Source organism: Anomaloglossus baeobatrachus, chromosome 9 (assembly GCF_048569485.1).
Source record: "Anomaloglossus baeobatrachus isolate aAnoBae1 chromosome 9, aAnoBae1.hap1, whole genome shotgun sequence".
NCBI lineage: Eukaryota > Metazoa > Chordata > Amphibia > Anura > Aromobatidae > Anomaloglossus > Anomaloglossus baeobatrachus.
In genome coordinates, this window is record NC_134361.1 from 20221028 (window position 1) to 20235545 (window position 14518).

The 14518-nt window shown below is 50.2% G+C and overlaps 1 protein-coding gene across 3 annotated transcripts in view; it reads left to right on the top strand.

Moving 5' to 3' along the window:
• Window positions 1-14518, top strand: part of COL11A2 (collagen type XI alpha 2 chain) — a 110328-nt gene that overhangs the window by 22939 nt on the left and 72871 nt on the right. For all 3 annotated transcript variants that reach the window (XM_075323219.1, XM_075323217.1, XM_075323218.1), the window contains exons 2-4: window positions 12041-12208; window positions 12277-12487; window positions 12622-12784. In XM_075323219.1, the coding sequence (XP_075179334.1) occupies window positions 12041-12208; window positions 12277-12487; window positions 12622-12784 (542 nt within the window). The remainder of the gene's footprint in view (window positions 1-12040; window positions 12209-12276; window positions 12488-12621; window positions 12785-14518) is intronic.

The window sequence follows — 14518 nt, forward strand, 5'->3', positions numbered from 1 at the left end:
TGTGTATTTATCTGCTGGGGGCTTCTCTGGAGGACGTGTAGAGAAGAGTAATGGAGGGCCCGGTCTGCACTGGAAGCTCTTGAACGCTCAGTGAATCTTTTTGCTTTGTTATCCCTTTTTTCCCCCAATCATTCCTTTATGGCTTCAGCTCATATAATGTGGTGGTTCCATTCTGTGATGTGTAAAAGGTTTTTGGGTCTTCGCTTCACAAGAAGAGACTTTGATATGAACAAATTTGACAAAAAAAATTGTCTTAAGTAAAATTAAGAGAGATGAAGGCATCGGAAGTGCACAATGTATCACCTAATCTGCATCCATCTGACTTATCAGCGACATCTAGATTTACTCTAAACTGAAAAACGGATCACATAGTTACCAAATCTGCAACATAAAGCGAAGCTCGTCCTTCATCAGTCACCGCTCCTATCTATGAAACAGATTTATGAACGTTTTCATCCACTGAGGGTTTGGAGTTGTGAATTTAGTCTGTATTAATGGTGTCCTTAATGCTGACAAATCCAAGCAGATACTTCTCCATCACGGAGGCATCTGATTGGCTCCACATTTAATCTGCAGCCGGACAATAACCCCCAACATCCAGGCAATGTCATTAAGAGCGAGGAGTCCTGGAGGTGATGGTCCGGCCCCTGCAGAGTCCTGGGGGTGAGGATCCGGCCCCTGCAGAGTCCTGGGGGTGAGGATCCGGCCCCTGCAGAGTCCCCGAGGTGAGGATCCGGCCCCTGCAGAGTCCTCGAGGTGAGGATCCGGCCCCTGCAGAGTCCTGGGGGTGAGGATCCGGCCCCTGCAGAGTCCTGGGGGTGAGGATCCGGCCCCTGCAGAGTCCTGGGGGTGAGGATCCGGGCCCTGCAGAGTCCTGGGGGTGAGGATCCGGCCCCTGCAGAGTCCTGGGGGTGAGGATCCGGGCCCTGCAGAGTCCTCGGGGTGAGGATCCGGCCCCTGCAGAGTCCTCGAGGTGAGGATCCGGCCCCTGCAGAGTCCTCGAGGTGAGGATCCGGCCCCTGCAGAGTCCTGGAGGTGAGGATCCGGCCTCCCTGATCTCACATCATCCCGTCTGTCTGGGATCATGAGACAGAAGGATCCGCACAAGACTCATACACAGAAGATCTGGGGTCAGTGCTCCAAGATGTTTGGAAAAATCTCCCTGCTGTTTGCAAGTTTACCGAGAAGAATTGATGAATTGGTGGGATTTAGATTTTCCTTTCGTTCACTCATTTTGCATTTTGTTTATTGTTAAACTATAAACACTTCTATTACTGAAAGTATTCTTACTTTGCAGCATTATTCCCACAGCTGCCTAACACTTTTGCACAGCACTGTATACACACAGTAGAGCACATTGACCTGCGCTCATCCATCAGCATTCCTTGTCCCTCTCCTCCTCTAACTCTTGTCCTCTCGTCCTCTCCCTCTCGTCCTCGTCCTGTCCTCTCGTCCTCTCTTCCTCGTCCCTCTCGTCCTCTCCTCCTCGTCCCTCTCTTCCTCGTCCCTCTCGTCCTCTCCTCCTCGTCCCTCTCATCCTCTCCTCCTCGTCCACTCATCCTCTCCTTCTCCTCCTCGTCCCTGTCGTTCTCTCCCCCCTCCTCTTCGTTCCTCTTGTCCTTTCCTCCTCGTCCCTCTCCCCTCATCCCTCTCCCCCATCCTCCTCGTCCCTATCCTCCTTGTCCCTCTTGTCCTCTCTCTCGTCCCTCTCGTCCCCTCTTCCCTCTCGTCCTCGTCCCTATCCTCCTCGTCCCTCTCGTCTTCTCCTCCTCGTCCCTATCCACCTCGTCCCTCTCGTCCTCTCCTCCTCGTCCTCTCTCCTCCTCGTCCTCTCCCCCTCTCCCTCTGTCTCTTAGTCCCTCTTGGATTGAGATATGTGGAGGGTAATGAGATTTTCCTCCCTGGCTTCTGGTTAGAAGTCCTGCAGACTGGGAAAGAGTCAGGTTACTGAGAGTCTGCCATTCACATCAGCTCCTTTATTTGTCCCCCTCCTGCTCCTCCATCTCTGTGTCTTCATCTCTATCCCTCTGACCTTTCGCTCCAAGTCTTCCCCGACTCTTAAAACTCTGTTTGTACAAAAAAACAGTCAGTTTTCATCCTTAAAGGTAACGAGTCCTGTGTAATATGGGGTGTGATCGGTAGACAGCAGGTTATAGAGCAGATTGATATATAGTGGGAAACAATGTCATATAACTTATATTTTACTGATTTAAATCTCAGCCCTATTCTATGATTGACAGCCTGCGTGCAGCTACACCTGTCAATCACTATGTAGCTCCGCCCACTGGACTACTAAGCTCTGAAAAATTAGAGTTTTAAATGACTACATTTCAAATTTAACAAAGTCTGGTCCCAGAAAATGATTTATCAATCCAATCAGTTTTATAAAGAGAGGACCATAGACGGGACTATATGTTCAATGAAGAATACGCCATTTCAAATTATTGTCCGTGTATAGGATATTGATGTTTCCTTAAAATAGGTGATCAATAGCAGACCAGTAGGGGTCCGATACTCACCCCCCAACATTATCTGTTACTCTCTCTGGTGGCACCCAAATATAAAAGTATGAGGGGAGTGGTTATCAGTCTGACTGTACAGTATATACAGTATACAGCGGACAGATCAGTCTCCTCCGAGTGTACAGTATACAGTGGACAGATCAGTCTCCTCCGAGTGTACAGTATACAGTGGACAGATCAGTCTCCTCTGAGTGTACAGTATACAGGTGACAGATCAGTCTCCTCCGAGTGTACAGTATACAGTGGACAGATCAGTCTCCTCCGAGTGTACAGTATACAGGTAACAGATCAGTCTCCTCCGAGTGTACAGTATACAGGGGACAGATCAGTCTCCTCCGAGTGTACAGTATACAGGGGACAGATCAGTCTCCTCCGAGTGTACAGTATACAGGGGACAGATCGGTCTCCTCCGAGTGTACAGTATACAGGGGACAGATCGGTCTCCTCCGAGTGTACAGTATACAGAGGACAGATCAGTCTCCTCCGAGTGTACAGTATACAGGGGACCGATCGGTCTCCTCCGAGTGTACAGTATACAGAGGACAGATCAGTCTCCTCAGTGTACAGTATACAGGGGACAGATCAGTCTCCTCCGAGTGTACAGTATACAGGGGACCGATCGGTCTCCTCTGAGTGTACAGTATACAGGGGACAGATCAGTCTCCTCCGAGTGTACAGTATACAGGGGACAGATCAGTCTCCTCTGAGTGTACAGTATACAGGTGACAGATCAGTCTCCTCCGAGTGTACAGTATACAGGGGACAGATCAGTCTCCTCTGAGTGTACAGTATACAGGTGACAGATCAGTCTCCTCCGAGTGTACAGTATACAGGTGACAGATCAGTCTCCTCCGAGTGTACAGTATACAGGGGACAGATCAGTCTCCTCCAAGTGTACAGTATACAGGTGACAGATCAGTCTCCTCCGAGTGTACAGTATACAGGGGACAGATCAGTCTCCTCTGTGTACAGTATACAGGGGACAGATCAGTCTCCTCTGTGTACAGTATACAGGGGACAGATCAGTCTCCTGAGTGTACAGTATACAGGGGACAGATCAGTCTCCTCCGAGTGTACAGTATACAGGGGACAGATCAGTCTCCTCTGTGTACAGTATACAGGGGACAGATCAGTCTCCTCTGAGTGTATAGTATACAGGGGACAGATCAGTCTCCTCTGAGTGTACAGTATACAGGTGACAGATCAGTCTCCTCGAAGTGTACAGTATACAGGTGACAGATCAGTCTCCTCGAAGTGTACAGTATACAGGTGACAGATCAGTCTCCTCCGAGTGTACAGTATACAGGGGACAGATCAGTCTCCTCTGTGTACAGTATACAGGGGACAGATCAGTCTCCTCCGAGTGTACAGTATACAGGGGACAGATCAGTCTCCTCTGTGTACAGTATACAGGGGACAGATCAGTCTCCTCTGAGTGTATAGTATACAGGGGACAGATCAGTCTCCTCTGAGTGTACAGTATACAGGTGACAGATCAGTCTCCTCTGAGTGTACAGTATACAGGGGACAGATCAGTCTCCTCTGTGTACAGTATACAGGGGACAGATCAGTCTCCTCTGAGTGTACAGTATACAGAGGACAGATCAGTCTCCTCCAAGTGTACAGTATACAGGGGACAGATCAGTCTCCTCAGTGTACAGTATACAGGGGACAGATCAATCTCCTCTGTGTACAGTATACAGGGGACAGATCAGTCTCCTCTGTGTACAGTATACAGGGGACAGATCAGTCTCCTCTGAGTGTACAGTATACAGGGGACAGATCAGTCTACTCCGAGTGTACAGTATACAGGGGACAGATCAGTCTCCTCCGAGTGTACAGTATACAGTGGACAGATCAGTCTCCTCCAAGTATACAGTATACAGTGGACAGATTAGTCTCCTCCGAGTGTACAGTATACAGGGGACAGATCAGTCTCCTCCAAGAGTACAGTATACAGCAGACAGATCAGTCTCCTCCGAGTGTACAGTATACAGGTAACAGATCAGTCTCCTCCGAGTGTACAGTATACAGTGGACAGATCAGTCTCCTCCGAGTATACAGTATACAGCGGACAGATCAGTCTCCTCCGAGTGTACAGTATACAGGTGACAGATCAGTCTCCTCCGAGTGTACAGTATACAGTTGACAGATCAGTCTCCTCCAAGTGTACAGTATACAGGGGACAGATCAGTCTCCTCAGTGTACAGTATACAGGGGACAGATCAGTCTCCTCTGTGTACAGTATACAGGGGACAGATCAGTCTCCTCTGAGTGTACAGTATAGAGGGGACAGATCAGTCTCCTCCAAGTGTACAGTATACAGGCGACAGATCAGTCTCTTCCGAGTGTACAGTATACAGGGGACAGATCAGTCTCCTCAGTGTACAGTATACAGGGGACAGATCAGTCTCCTCTGTGTACAGTATAGAGGGGACAGATCAGTCTCCTCTGTGTACAGTATACAGGGGACAGATCAGTCTCCTCTGTGTACAGTATACAGGGGACAGATCAGTCTCCTCCGAGTGTACCGTATACAGGGGACAGATCAGTCTCCTCCGAGTGTACAGTATACAGGGGACAGATCAGTCTCCTCTGTGTACAGTATACAGGGGACAGATCAGTCTCCTCTGTGTACAGTATACAGGGGACAGATCAGTATCCTCTGAGTGTACAGTATACAGGGGACAGATCAGTCTCCTCCGAGTGTACAATATACAGGGGACAGATCAGTCTCCTCAGTGTACAGTATACAGGGGACAGATCAGTCTACTCCGAGTGTACAGTATAGAGGGGACAGATCAGTATCCTCTGAGTGTACAGTATACAGGGGACAGATCAGTCTCCTCCGAGTGTACAATATACAGGGGACAGATCAGTCTCCTCAGTGTACAGTATACAGGTGACAGATCAGTCTCCTCCGAGTGTACAGTATACAGGGGACAGATCAGTCTCCTCCGAGTGTACAGTATACAGTGGACAGATCAGTTTCCTCCGAGTATACAGTATACAGTGGACAGATCAGTCTCCTCCGAGTGTACAGTATTCAGGCGACAGATCAGTCTCTTCCGAGTGTACAGTATACAGTGGACAGATCAGTCTCCTCCGAGTGTACAGTATAGAGGGGACAGATCAGTCTCCTCCAAGAGTACAGTATACAGGGGACAGATCAGTCTCCTCTGTGTACAGTATACAGGGGACAGATCAGTCTCCTCAGTGTACAGTATACAGGGGACAGATCAGTCTCCTCCGAGTGTACAGTATACAGGTGACAGATCAGTCTCCTCCGAGTGTACAGTATACAGGGGACAGATCAGTCTCCTCCGAGTGTACAGTATACAGGGGACAGATCAGTCTCCTCCGAGTGTACAGTATACAGGGGACAGATCAGTCTCCTCCTAGTGTACAGTATACAGGCGACAGATCAGTCTCCTCAGTGTACAGTATACAGGGGACAGATCAGTCTCCTCCGAGTGTACAGTATAGAGAGGACAGATCAGTCTCCTCTGAGTGTACAGTATACAGGGGACAGATCAGTCTCTGAGTGTACAGTATACAGGGGACAGATCAGTCTCCTCCGAGTGTACAATATACAGTGGACAGATCAGTCTCCTCCGAGTGTACAGTATACAGGGGACCGATCGGTTTCCTCCGAGTATACAGTATACAGTGGACAGATCAGTCTCCTCCGAGTGTACAGTATACAGGGGACCGATCGGTCTCCTCCGAGTGTACAGTATACAGGGGACAGATCGGTCTCCTCCGAGTGTACAGTATACAGGGGACAGATCAGTCTCCTCCGAGTGTACAGTACACAGGGGACAGATCAGTCTCCTCCAAGTGTACAGTATACAGGGGACAGATCAGTCTCCTATGTGTACAGTATACAGGGGACAGATCAGTCTCCTCTGAGTGTATAGTATACAGGGGACAGATCAGTCTCCTCCGAGTGTACAGTATACAGGTGACAGATCAGTCTCCTCCGAGTGTACAGTATACAGGGGACAGATCAGTCTCCTCCAAGTGTACAGTATACAGGGGACAGATCAGTCTCCTCTGTGTACAGTATACAGGGGACAGATCAGTCTCCTCAGTGTACAGTATACAGGGGACAGATCAGTCTCCTCCGAGTGTACAGTATACAGGGGACAGATCAGTCTCCTCTGTGTACAGTATACAGGGGACAGATCAGTCTCCTCTGTGTACAGTATACAGGGGACAGATCAGTCTCCTCTGTGTACAGTATACAGGGGACAGATCAGTCTCCTCTGTGTACAGTATACAGGGGACAGATCAGTCTCCTCTGTGTACAGTATACAGGGGACAGATCAGTCTCCTCTGAGTGTACAGTATACAGGGGACAGATCAGTCTCCTCCGAGTGTACAGTATACAGGGGACAGATCAGTCTCCTCCGAGTGTACAGTATACAGGGGACAGATCAGTCTCCTCCGAGTGTACAGTATACAGGGGACAGATCAGTCTCCTCTGTGTACAGTATACAGGGGACAGATCAGTCTCCTCTGTGTACAGTATACAGGGGACAGATCAGTCTCCTCTGTGTACAGTATACAGGGGACAGATCAGTCTCCTCTGTGTACAGTATACAGGGGACAGATCAGTCTCCTCTGTGTACAGTATACAGGGGACAGATCAGTCTCCTCTGAGTGTACAGTATACAGGGGACAGATCAGTCTCCTCCGAGTGTACAGTATACAGGGGACAGATCAGTCTCCTCCGAGTGTACAGTATACAGTGGACAGATCAGTCTCCTCCGAGTGTACAGTATACAGGGGACAGATCAGTCTCCTCCTAGTGTACAGTATACAGTGGACAGATCAGTCTCCTCCGAGTGTACAGTATTCAGGGGACAGATCAGTCTCCTCCGAGTGTACAGTATACAGGTGACAGATCAGTCTCCTCCGAGTGTACAGTATACAGGGGACAGATCAGTCTCCTCCGAGTGTACAGTATACAGTGGACAGATCAGTCTCCTCCGAGTGTACAGTATACAGTGGACAGATCAGTCTCCTCCGAGTATACAGTATACAGTGGACAGATCAGTCTCCTCTGAGTGTACAGTATACAGTGGACAGATCAGTCTCCTCCGAGTGTACAGTATACAGGGGACAGATCAGTCTCCTCCAAGTGTACAGTATACAGGGGACAGATCAGTCTCCTCAGTGTACAGTATACAGGGGACAGATCAGTCTCCTCTGTGTACAGTATACAGGGGACAGATCAGTCTCCTCTGTGTACAGTATACAGGGGACAGATCAGTCTCCTCCGAGTGTACAGTATACAGGCGACAGATCAGTCTCCTCCGAGTGTACAGTATACAGGGGACAGATCAGTCTCCTCCGAGTGTACAGTATACAGGCGACAGATCAGTCTCCTCCGAGTGTACAGTATACAGGCGACAGATCAGTCTCCTCCGAGTGTACAGTATACAGGCGACAGATCAGTCTCCTCCGAGTGTACAGTATACAGGCGACAGATCAGTCTCCTCCGAGTGTACAGTATACAGGTGAAAGGGGGTGATTGGGGAGCAGAGATGCCAACAGTCCACAAATTCCTTGACAGTCTATAAAATTAAGGCACTTTTTTCTATTTTTTTTTTCATTTAATATGGTTTTCTAATGTATCCACAAAAAATGTTGGCGGTCCAAAATTTCTTGACAAGTTGTCTATAACAGAATAAAAAAACCTATTTGGTACATTGTATATATATTATACAGTAAGACAGGGGGAGACAGAGTGAATATGGTAGAGTGTATATGGAGGGGTGTATATGGAGAGTGTATATGGCATGGTGTATATGGCAGGGTGTGTATGGCAGGGTGTATATGGCAGAGTGTAGATTGCAGGGTGTATGTGGCGGGGCGTATGTCGCGGGGCGTATGTCGCGGGGCGTATGTGGTGGAGTGTGTATGGAAGGGTGTGTATGGAAGGGTGTGTGTGGCGGGGTGTGTGTGGCGGGGTGTGTGTGGCGGGGTGTGTGTGGCGGGGTGTGTGTGGAGGCGTGTGTGTGGAGGCGTGTGTGTGGAGGGGTGTGTGTGGCGGGGTGTGTGTGGCGGGGTGTGTGTGGCGGGGTGTGTGTGGCGGGGTGTGTGTGGCGGGGTGTGTGTGGCGGGGTGTGTTTGGCGGGGTGTGTGTGGCGGGGTGTGTGTGGCGGGGTGTGTGTGGCGGGGTGTGTGTGGCAGGGTGTGTGTGCCGGGGTGTGTATGGCGGGGTGTGTATGGCGGGGTGTGTATGGCGGGGTGTGCATGGCGGGGTGTGTATGGCGGGGTGTATGTGGCGGGGTGTATGTGGCAGGGTGTATGTGGTGGGGTGTATATGACAGGATATATATGGCGGGGTGTATAAGGCAGGGTGTGCGCAGCTTTCTTGAGTATGTGGAGGATGGAGTTACTGAGATTCGGGGGGGTTGTATTTCGGGCTGAATGGATATAGCAGACGCTGTTGGCATTTTCACCGTGAAATATTTACATTCGCCAATTTCCATTCTCTCAGCCGCGCGGCGTCCAGACACCTGTGAGACTGAGCTCTGCAGTTCGGCACACGGCCCTGTATATATACCGGTGATTACTCTCCGCTCCCAGAAAACGTGTCTCCATTTTAGTATATAATGGAGATGCACAGAGTACGAGTCCTGTAGTTTTTCCTCTTTGGTGCTTTTCACCAAAACTGTGCAGCTCGTCTCATGTGCATTGCTATGAAGCGGTGTGGGTGCAACGCTCTGCAGAATCACAGCGGAAACAGGGTTTGCAATTTTAGTGGTAATAATTTATAAACATTTGTCTAAGTCTAATGTTTTCATGCTAAACCCTATAAATATCTAAATGCAATGCTCCACGTATCCTATTGTATTAGCACCACTCCGGCATTTTTTTTTATTGCCCCACTGGAGATTTGCTTTAAATCTAAGTCCCCTGACCTCGGTCTTATTCCTCCTGCCGCTGTCTTCTTCTGTTCTGCTCCAGTTAGTCTCCAGCAATTTGTGACCTGCCTGCAACTCCAGTGTTTCATGGAAAGCACAACTCAGTAAAAGTCTATGAGAGCCTCTGGACTGCAGAGAACCAGGACTGTCAGCTCTGTACTCAGGAGAACCAGGACTGTCAGCTCTGGACTCACGAGAACCAGGACTGTCAGCTCTGGACTCAGGAGAACCAGGACTGTCAGCTCTGGACTCAGGAGAACCAGGACTGTCAGCTCTGGACTCAGGAGAACCAGGACTGTCAGCTCTGGACTCAGGAGAACCAGGACTGTCAGCTCTGGACTCAGGAGAACCAGGACTGTCAGCTCTGGACTCAGGAGAACCACGACTGTCAGCTCTGGACTCAGGAGAACCACGACTGTCAGCTCTGGACTCAGGAGAACCACGACTGCCAGCTCTGGACTCAGGAGAACCACGACTGTCAGCTCTGGACTCAGGAGAACCACGACTGTCAGCTCTGGACTCAGGAGAACCACGACTGTCAGCTCTGGACTCAGGAGAACCACGACTGTCAGCTCTGGACTCAGGAGAACCACGACTGTCAGCTCTGGACTCAGGAGAACCAGGACTGCCAGCTCTGGACTCAGGAGAACCAGGACTGCCAGCTCTGGACTCAGGAGAACCAGGACTGCCAGCTCTGGACTCAGGAGAACCAGGACTGCCAGCTCTGGACTCAGGAGAACCAGGACTGCCAGCTCTGGACTCAGGAGAACCAGGACTGCCAGCTCTGGACTCAGGAGAACCAGGACTGCCAGCTCTGGACTCAGGAGAACCAGGACTGCCAGCTCTGGACTCAGGAGAACCAGGACTGCCAGCTCTGGACTCAGGAGAACCAGGACTGCCAGCTCTGGACTCAGGAGAACCAGGACTGTCAGCTCTGGACTCAGGAGAACCAGGACTGTCAGCTCTGGACTCACGAGAACCAGGACTGTCAGCTCTGGACTCACGAGAACCAGGACTGTCAGCTCTGGACTCACGAGAACCAGGACTGTCAGCTCTGGACTCACGAGAACCAGGACTGTCAGCTCTGGACTCAGGAGAACCACGACTGTCAGCTCTGGACTCAGGAGAACCACGACTGTCAGCTCTGGACTCAGGAGAACCACGACTGTCAGCTCTGGACTCAGGAGAACCACGACTGTCAGCTCTGGACTCAGGAGAACCACGACTGTCAGCTCTGGACTCAGGAGAACCACGACTGTCAGCTCTGGACTCAGGAGAACCACGACTGTCAGCTCTGGACTCAGGAGAACCACGACTGTCAGCTCTGGACTCAGGAGAACCACGACTGTCAGCTCTGGACTCAGGAGAACCACGACTGTCAGCTCTGGACTCAGGAGAACCACGACTGTCAGCTCTGGACTCAGGAGAACCACGACTGTCAGCTCTGGACTCAGGAGAACCACGACTGTCAGCTCTGGACTCAGGAGAACCACGACTGTCAGCTCTGGACTCAGGAGAACCACGACTGTCAGCTCTGGACTCAGGAGAACCAGGACTGTCAGCTCTGGACTCAGGAGAACCAGGACTGTCAGCTCTGGACTCAGGAGAACCAGGACTGTCAGCTCTGAACTCAGGAGAACCAGGACTGTCAGCTCTGGACTCAGGAGAACCAGAACTGTCAGCTCTGGACTCAGGAGAACCAGGACTGTCAGCTCTGGACTCAGGAGAACCAGGACTGTCAGCTCTGGACTCAGGAGAACCAGGACTGTCAGCTCTGGACTCAGGAGAACCAGGACTGTCAGCTCTGGACTCAGGAGAACCAGGACTGTCAGCTCTGGAATCAGGAGAACCACGACTGTCAGCTCTGTACTCAGGAGAACCAGGACTGTCAGCTCTGGACTCAGGAGGACCAGGACTGTCAGCTCTATACTCAGGAGAACCAGGACTGTCAGCTCTGGAATCAGGAGAACCACGACTGTCAGCTCTGTACTCAGGAGAACCAGGACTGTCAGCTCTATACTCAGGAGGACCAGGACTGTCAGCTCTATACTCAGGAGAACCAGGACTGTCAGCTCTATACTCAGGAGGACCAGGACTGTCAGCTCTGGACTCAGGAGGACCAGGACTGTTAGCTATGTACAAAGGATGAAATTTGCTACAAAATCTGCAAAAGAATGAGCACAGATTTTGCCATCACTTGTGAATTATGCGTAATGGACGCTGAGTAGAGTTGGTTGAATCGATTCACATGTCCCAGTCCATTGGCCACGTCGGTAATCTGTGGCTGCTGAGCCTTAGGGGCACTTTGCACACTACGACATCGCAGGTGCGATGTCGGTGGGGTCAAATTGAAAGTGACGCACATCCGGCGTCGCAGGCGATGTCGTAGTGTGCAAAGTGCCCCTTAGTATTGTGCCACGATCCACAGACATTACCTGGTCCATTCTATACTTATAAACATCCCCAATCCCTGATATTCCTTGTTACTCACAATCGTTGATAAATGCCCATTCTGTTAGTAAAAGCTTAGCCCCGATGCTGCCCCTATATATTAACTTCCCCTTTGACCTCTTCTCATAGCTGACCCCGTGGATGTATTAAAGGGCCTCCAATTTCAGACACAACCTGAGGGTGTAAAGCGGATCCCCGGCTTCTGCCCAGCCCGACGTTCAAGCACTGGTGGAGATGTGGCCTACAAGATATCCAAGCAAGCTCAGATCAGCGCCCCCACGCGGCAGCTCTTCCCAGGTAGGTATACGGTCATAAGTGGGGGGTGGGAATCTTGTCTGCAGAGCTAACACTTTGTCATTGTACAGGTAAATTCCCAGAGGACTTTTCAGTCATGGCGCTGGTACGGGCTAAGAGTGGCTTGCAGGCATTCCTCCTGTCTATCTACAATGAGCAAGGAGTCCAGCAGCTCGGGGTGGAGTTGGGACGTTCTCCTGTCTTTCTCTATGAAGATCAAAGTGGAAAACCAGCCCCTGAAGACTACCCGATCTTCAGCGGGGTCAATCTGGCCGATGGAAAGTCAGTAAATATATTTTTGGTACCTTCGCTCCCAACAAATGATGGCTTCTTCCTCCCCCAGTCCTCCTTCTCTCCGCATTTTGCTTCCTTCCTTCTCTTCTCCTCTTGTTCACATCTTTCTTCTCCTTATGCAGGTGGCACCGGATAGCTCTAAGTGTTCAGAAGAAATCCGTCACCTTAATATTGGACTGTAAGAAGAAGATTACGAAGCCACTGCCCCGAGGGAACAAGCCCATCGTGGACACCAAAGGGATCACTGTGTTTGGGACCCGAATTCTGGATGAAGAGTCATTTGAGGTAAGAGGGAAGTGGGAAGATGGGCACGAAACATCTCTAGAAGATCTTCTCATCTTCAGGAGCGCACCACTCCCCCGAGTCCCGGCTTTCTGCCAGCTGGGGAGCGATGCGCTCCGGATTGATTGACAGTTCAGACCAGCGGCTTTGCCTCTGTAACATGGAAGAAGCGTAAAGGTGCTGAAGTTAGTAGGACTTAGAGGCCTAGCCAGCTTCAGAGCAGCCTTACAAGCTCTATTGGAATGAGCATGTACGCACTATAATCCTTGCCTAGGAGACCGACCACCTCTGATAGACTGCAGCAGTGGTCAGTAACCTAGGTAACAAGCATAGAACAATAACATTTAAAATCCCTTCTTGCAAAGTTGTTTGTCTTTTCAAGCCCCTAGGAATTTTACACCATTCATGATGAGGAGACAACCCCTTTAATGACTGTTCTCCTTAATTCCTTATATCACATCCTCAGTTTTTATTGGAGTTTTGCCTAATACTAATACATCTGTAACATTAGGATACATAATCTCTATCTTATCGGTAGGGGTTCAACTGCTGCACCCCCCAGGGTTCCTATGAATGAAGGGGCCAATGCGGTGGTGCCTTTCCACCCGCGCTCGTGCCGGTCAGCAGCCGGCCCCATGCAGTTTCTTTTGATAGGGAGAAATGATTGTGACAGCGATATAGCACAGACTTATGGAGAAAACTGTGACAGAAGGAAAACTCTACCATCCTTTCCAGACGTCTGTCCTCCCATGCTGAGGATTGACCTTGTACTTGACATTTTATCCGCTATTCCTGTGCTTGATGCCGGTGCATGCGGCCTACAGTATCACAAACTCCTTGTCTCCAGCCCCGGCTGGCTGTAAGACGTCCGCTTTCTCAGAAGCTCGGCCAGATGACCCTCAGAGCCTCTACTGTACTTTGCTGTGTCCAGACCTGGCGCCTCTCACCGACTCCACTGGAAATGTCTCATGGGCGGCCAATGTCCTGTCCAACTGGCACAGTACATGCGGAAAAAGCTTCCAGGCTCAGAGACCTGATATTTAGAGGAGCTGAAAGGCACCTAATGGCCTGGAATACACACGCCTGGTGTCACACTCCGAGGCCATAGCTCTGTACACTGTATATGGTGCTTTACCGGGAACTGTATACGATTATATAATGATGAGTGTCAATGCCATCCATGATTAGTACAACTGCGGGGAAGGTGGTAGCATGGAAGTGCAGGACAACGAGGCCGCTAAGTGACAGAAGATGGAAGAGGTCAGGGGGGCTACTCCTGATCTGGTGGACTCAACAAGTTTGCTAAGTTGGCTAAAAACCCCGGTGTCAGTACAGGGTGGAATTGCTGAAGAGATGTGTCCTTTCAAAGCCAGGGAGGGTAATTGGGGTGCAGGGCAGGACAGACAGGGGATGGACGTTGGCGATTCAATGAGGGAATCAGATACCAAAAAAAGAGTAGTCAATTCCAGTGTTTTTAATACATCTACTTTGGCTCGGGCACCACTGCAGAGGGATTTTTGTTTATTTCAGCGCTGAAGTGATTTTTCTAATCTAACCTCCCTGCACGTAATCTTACACTTACCCATCACCGTCTTCACCTTCTATCGGTCTCCAGCAGTTTGTGACCTTCCGGATCGCTCCAGTGTCTGCTAGAGCACACTCGAGGTCACTTTTCAATACAAGTCTATGAGAGCCTCATTCTGGCACTCAAATTTGCACTGAGCTCTTGTGACTATT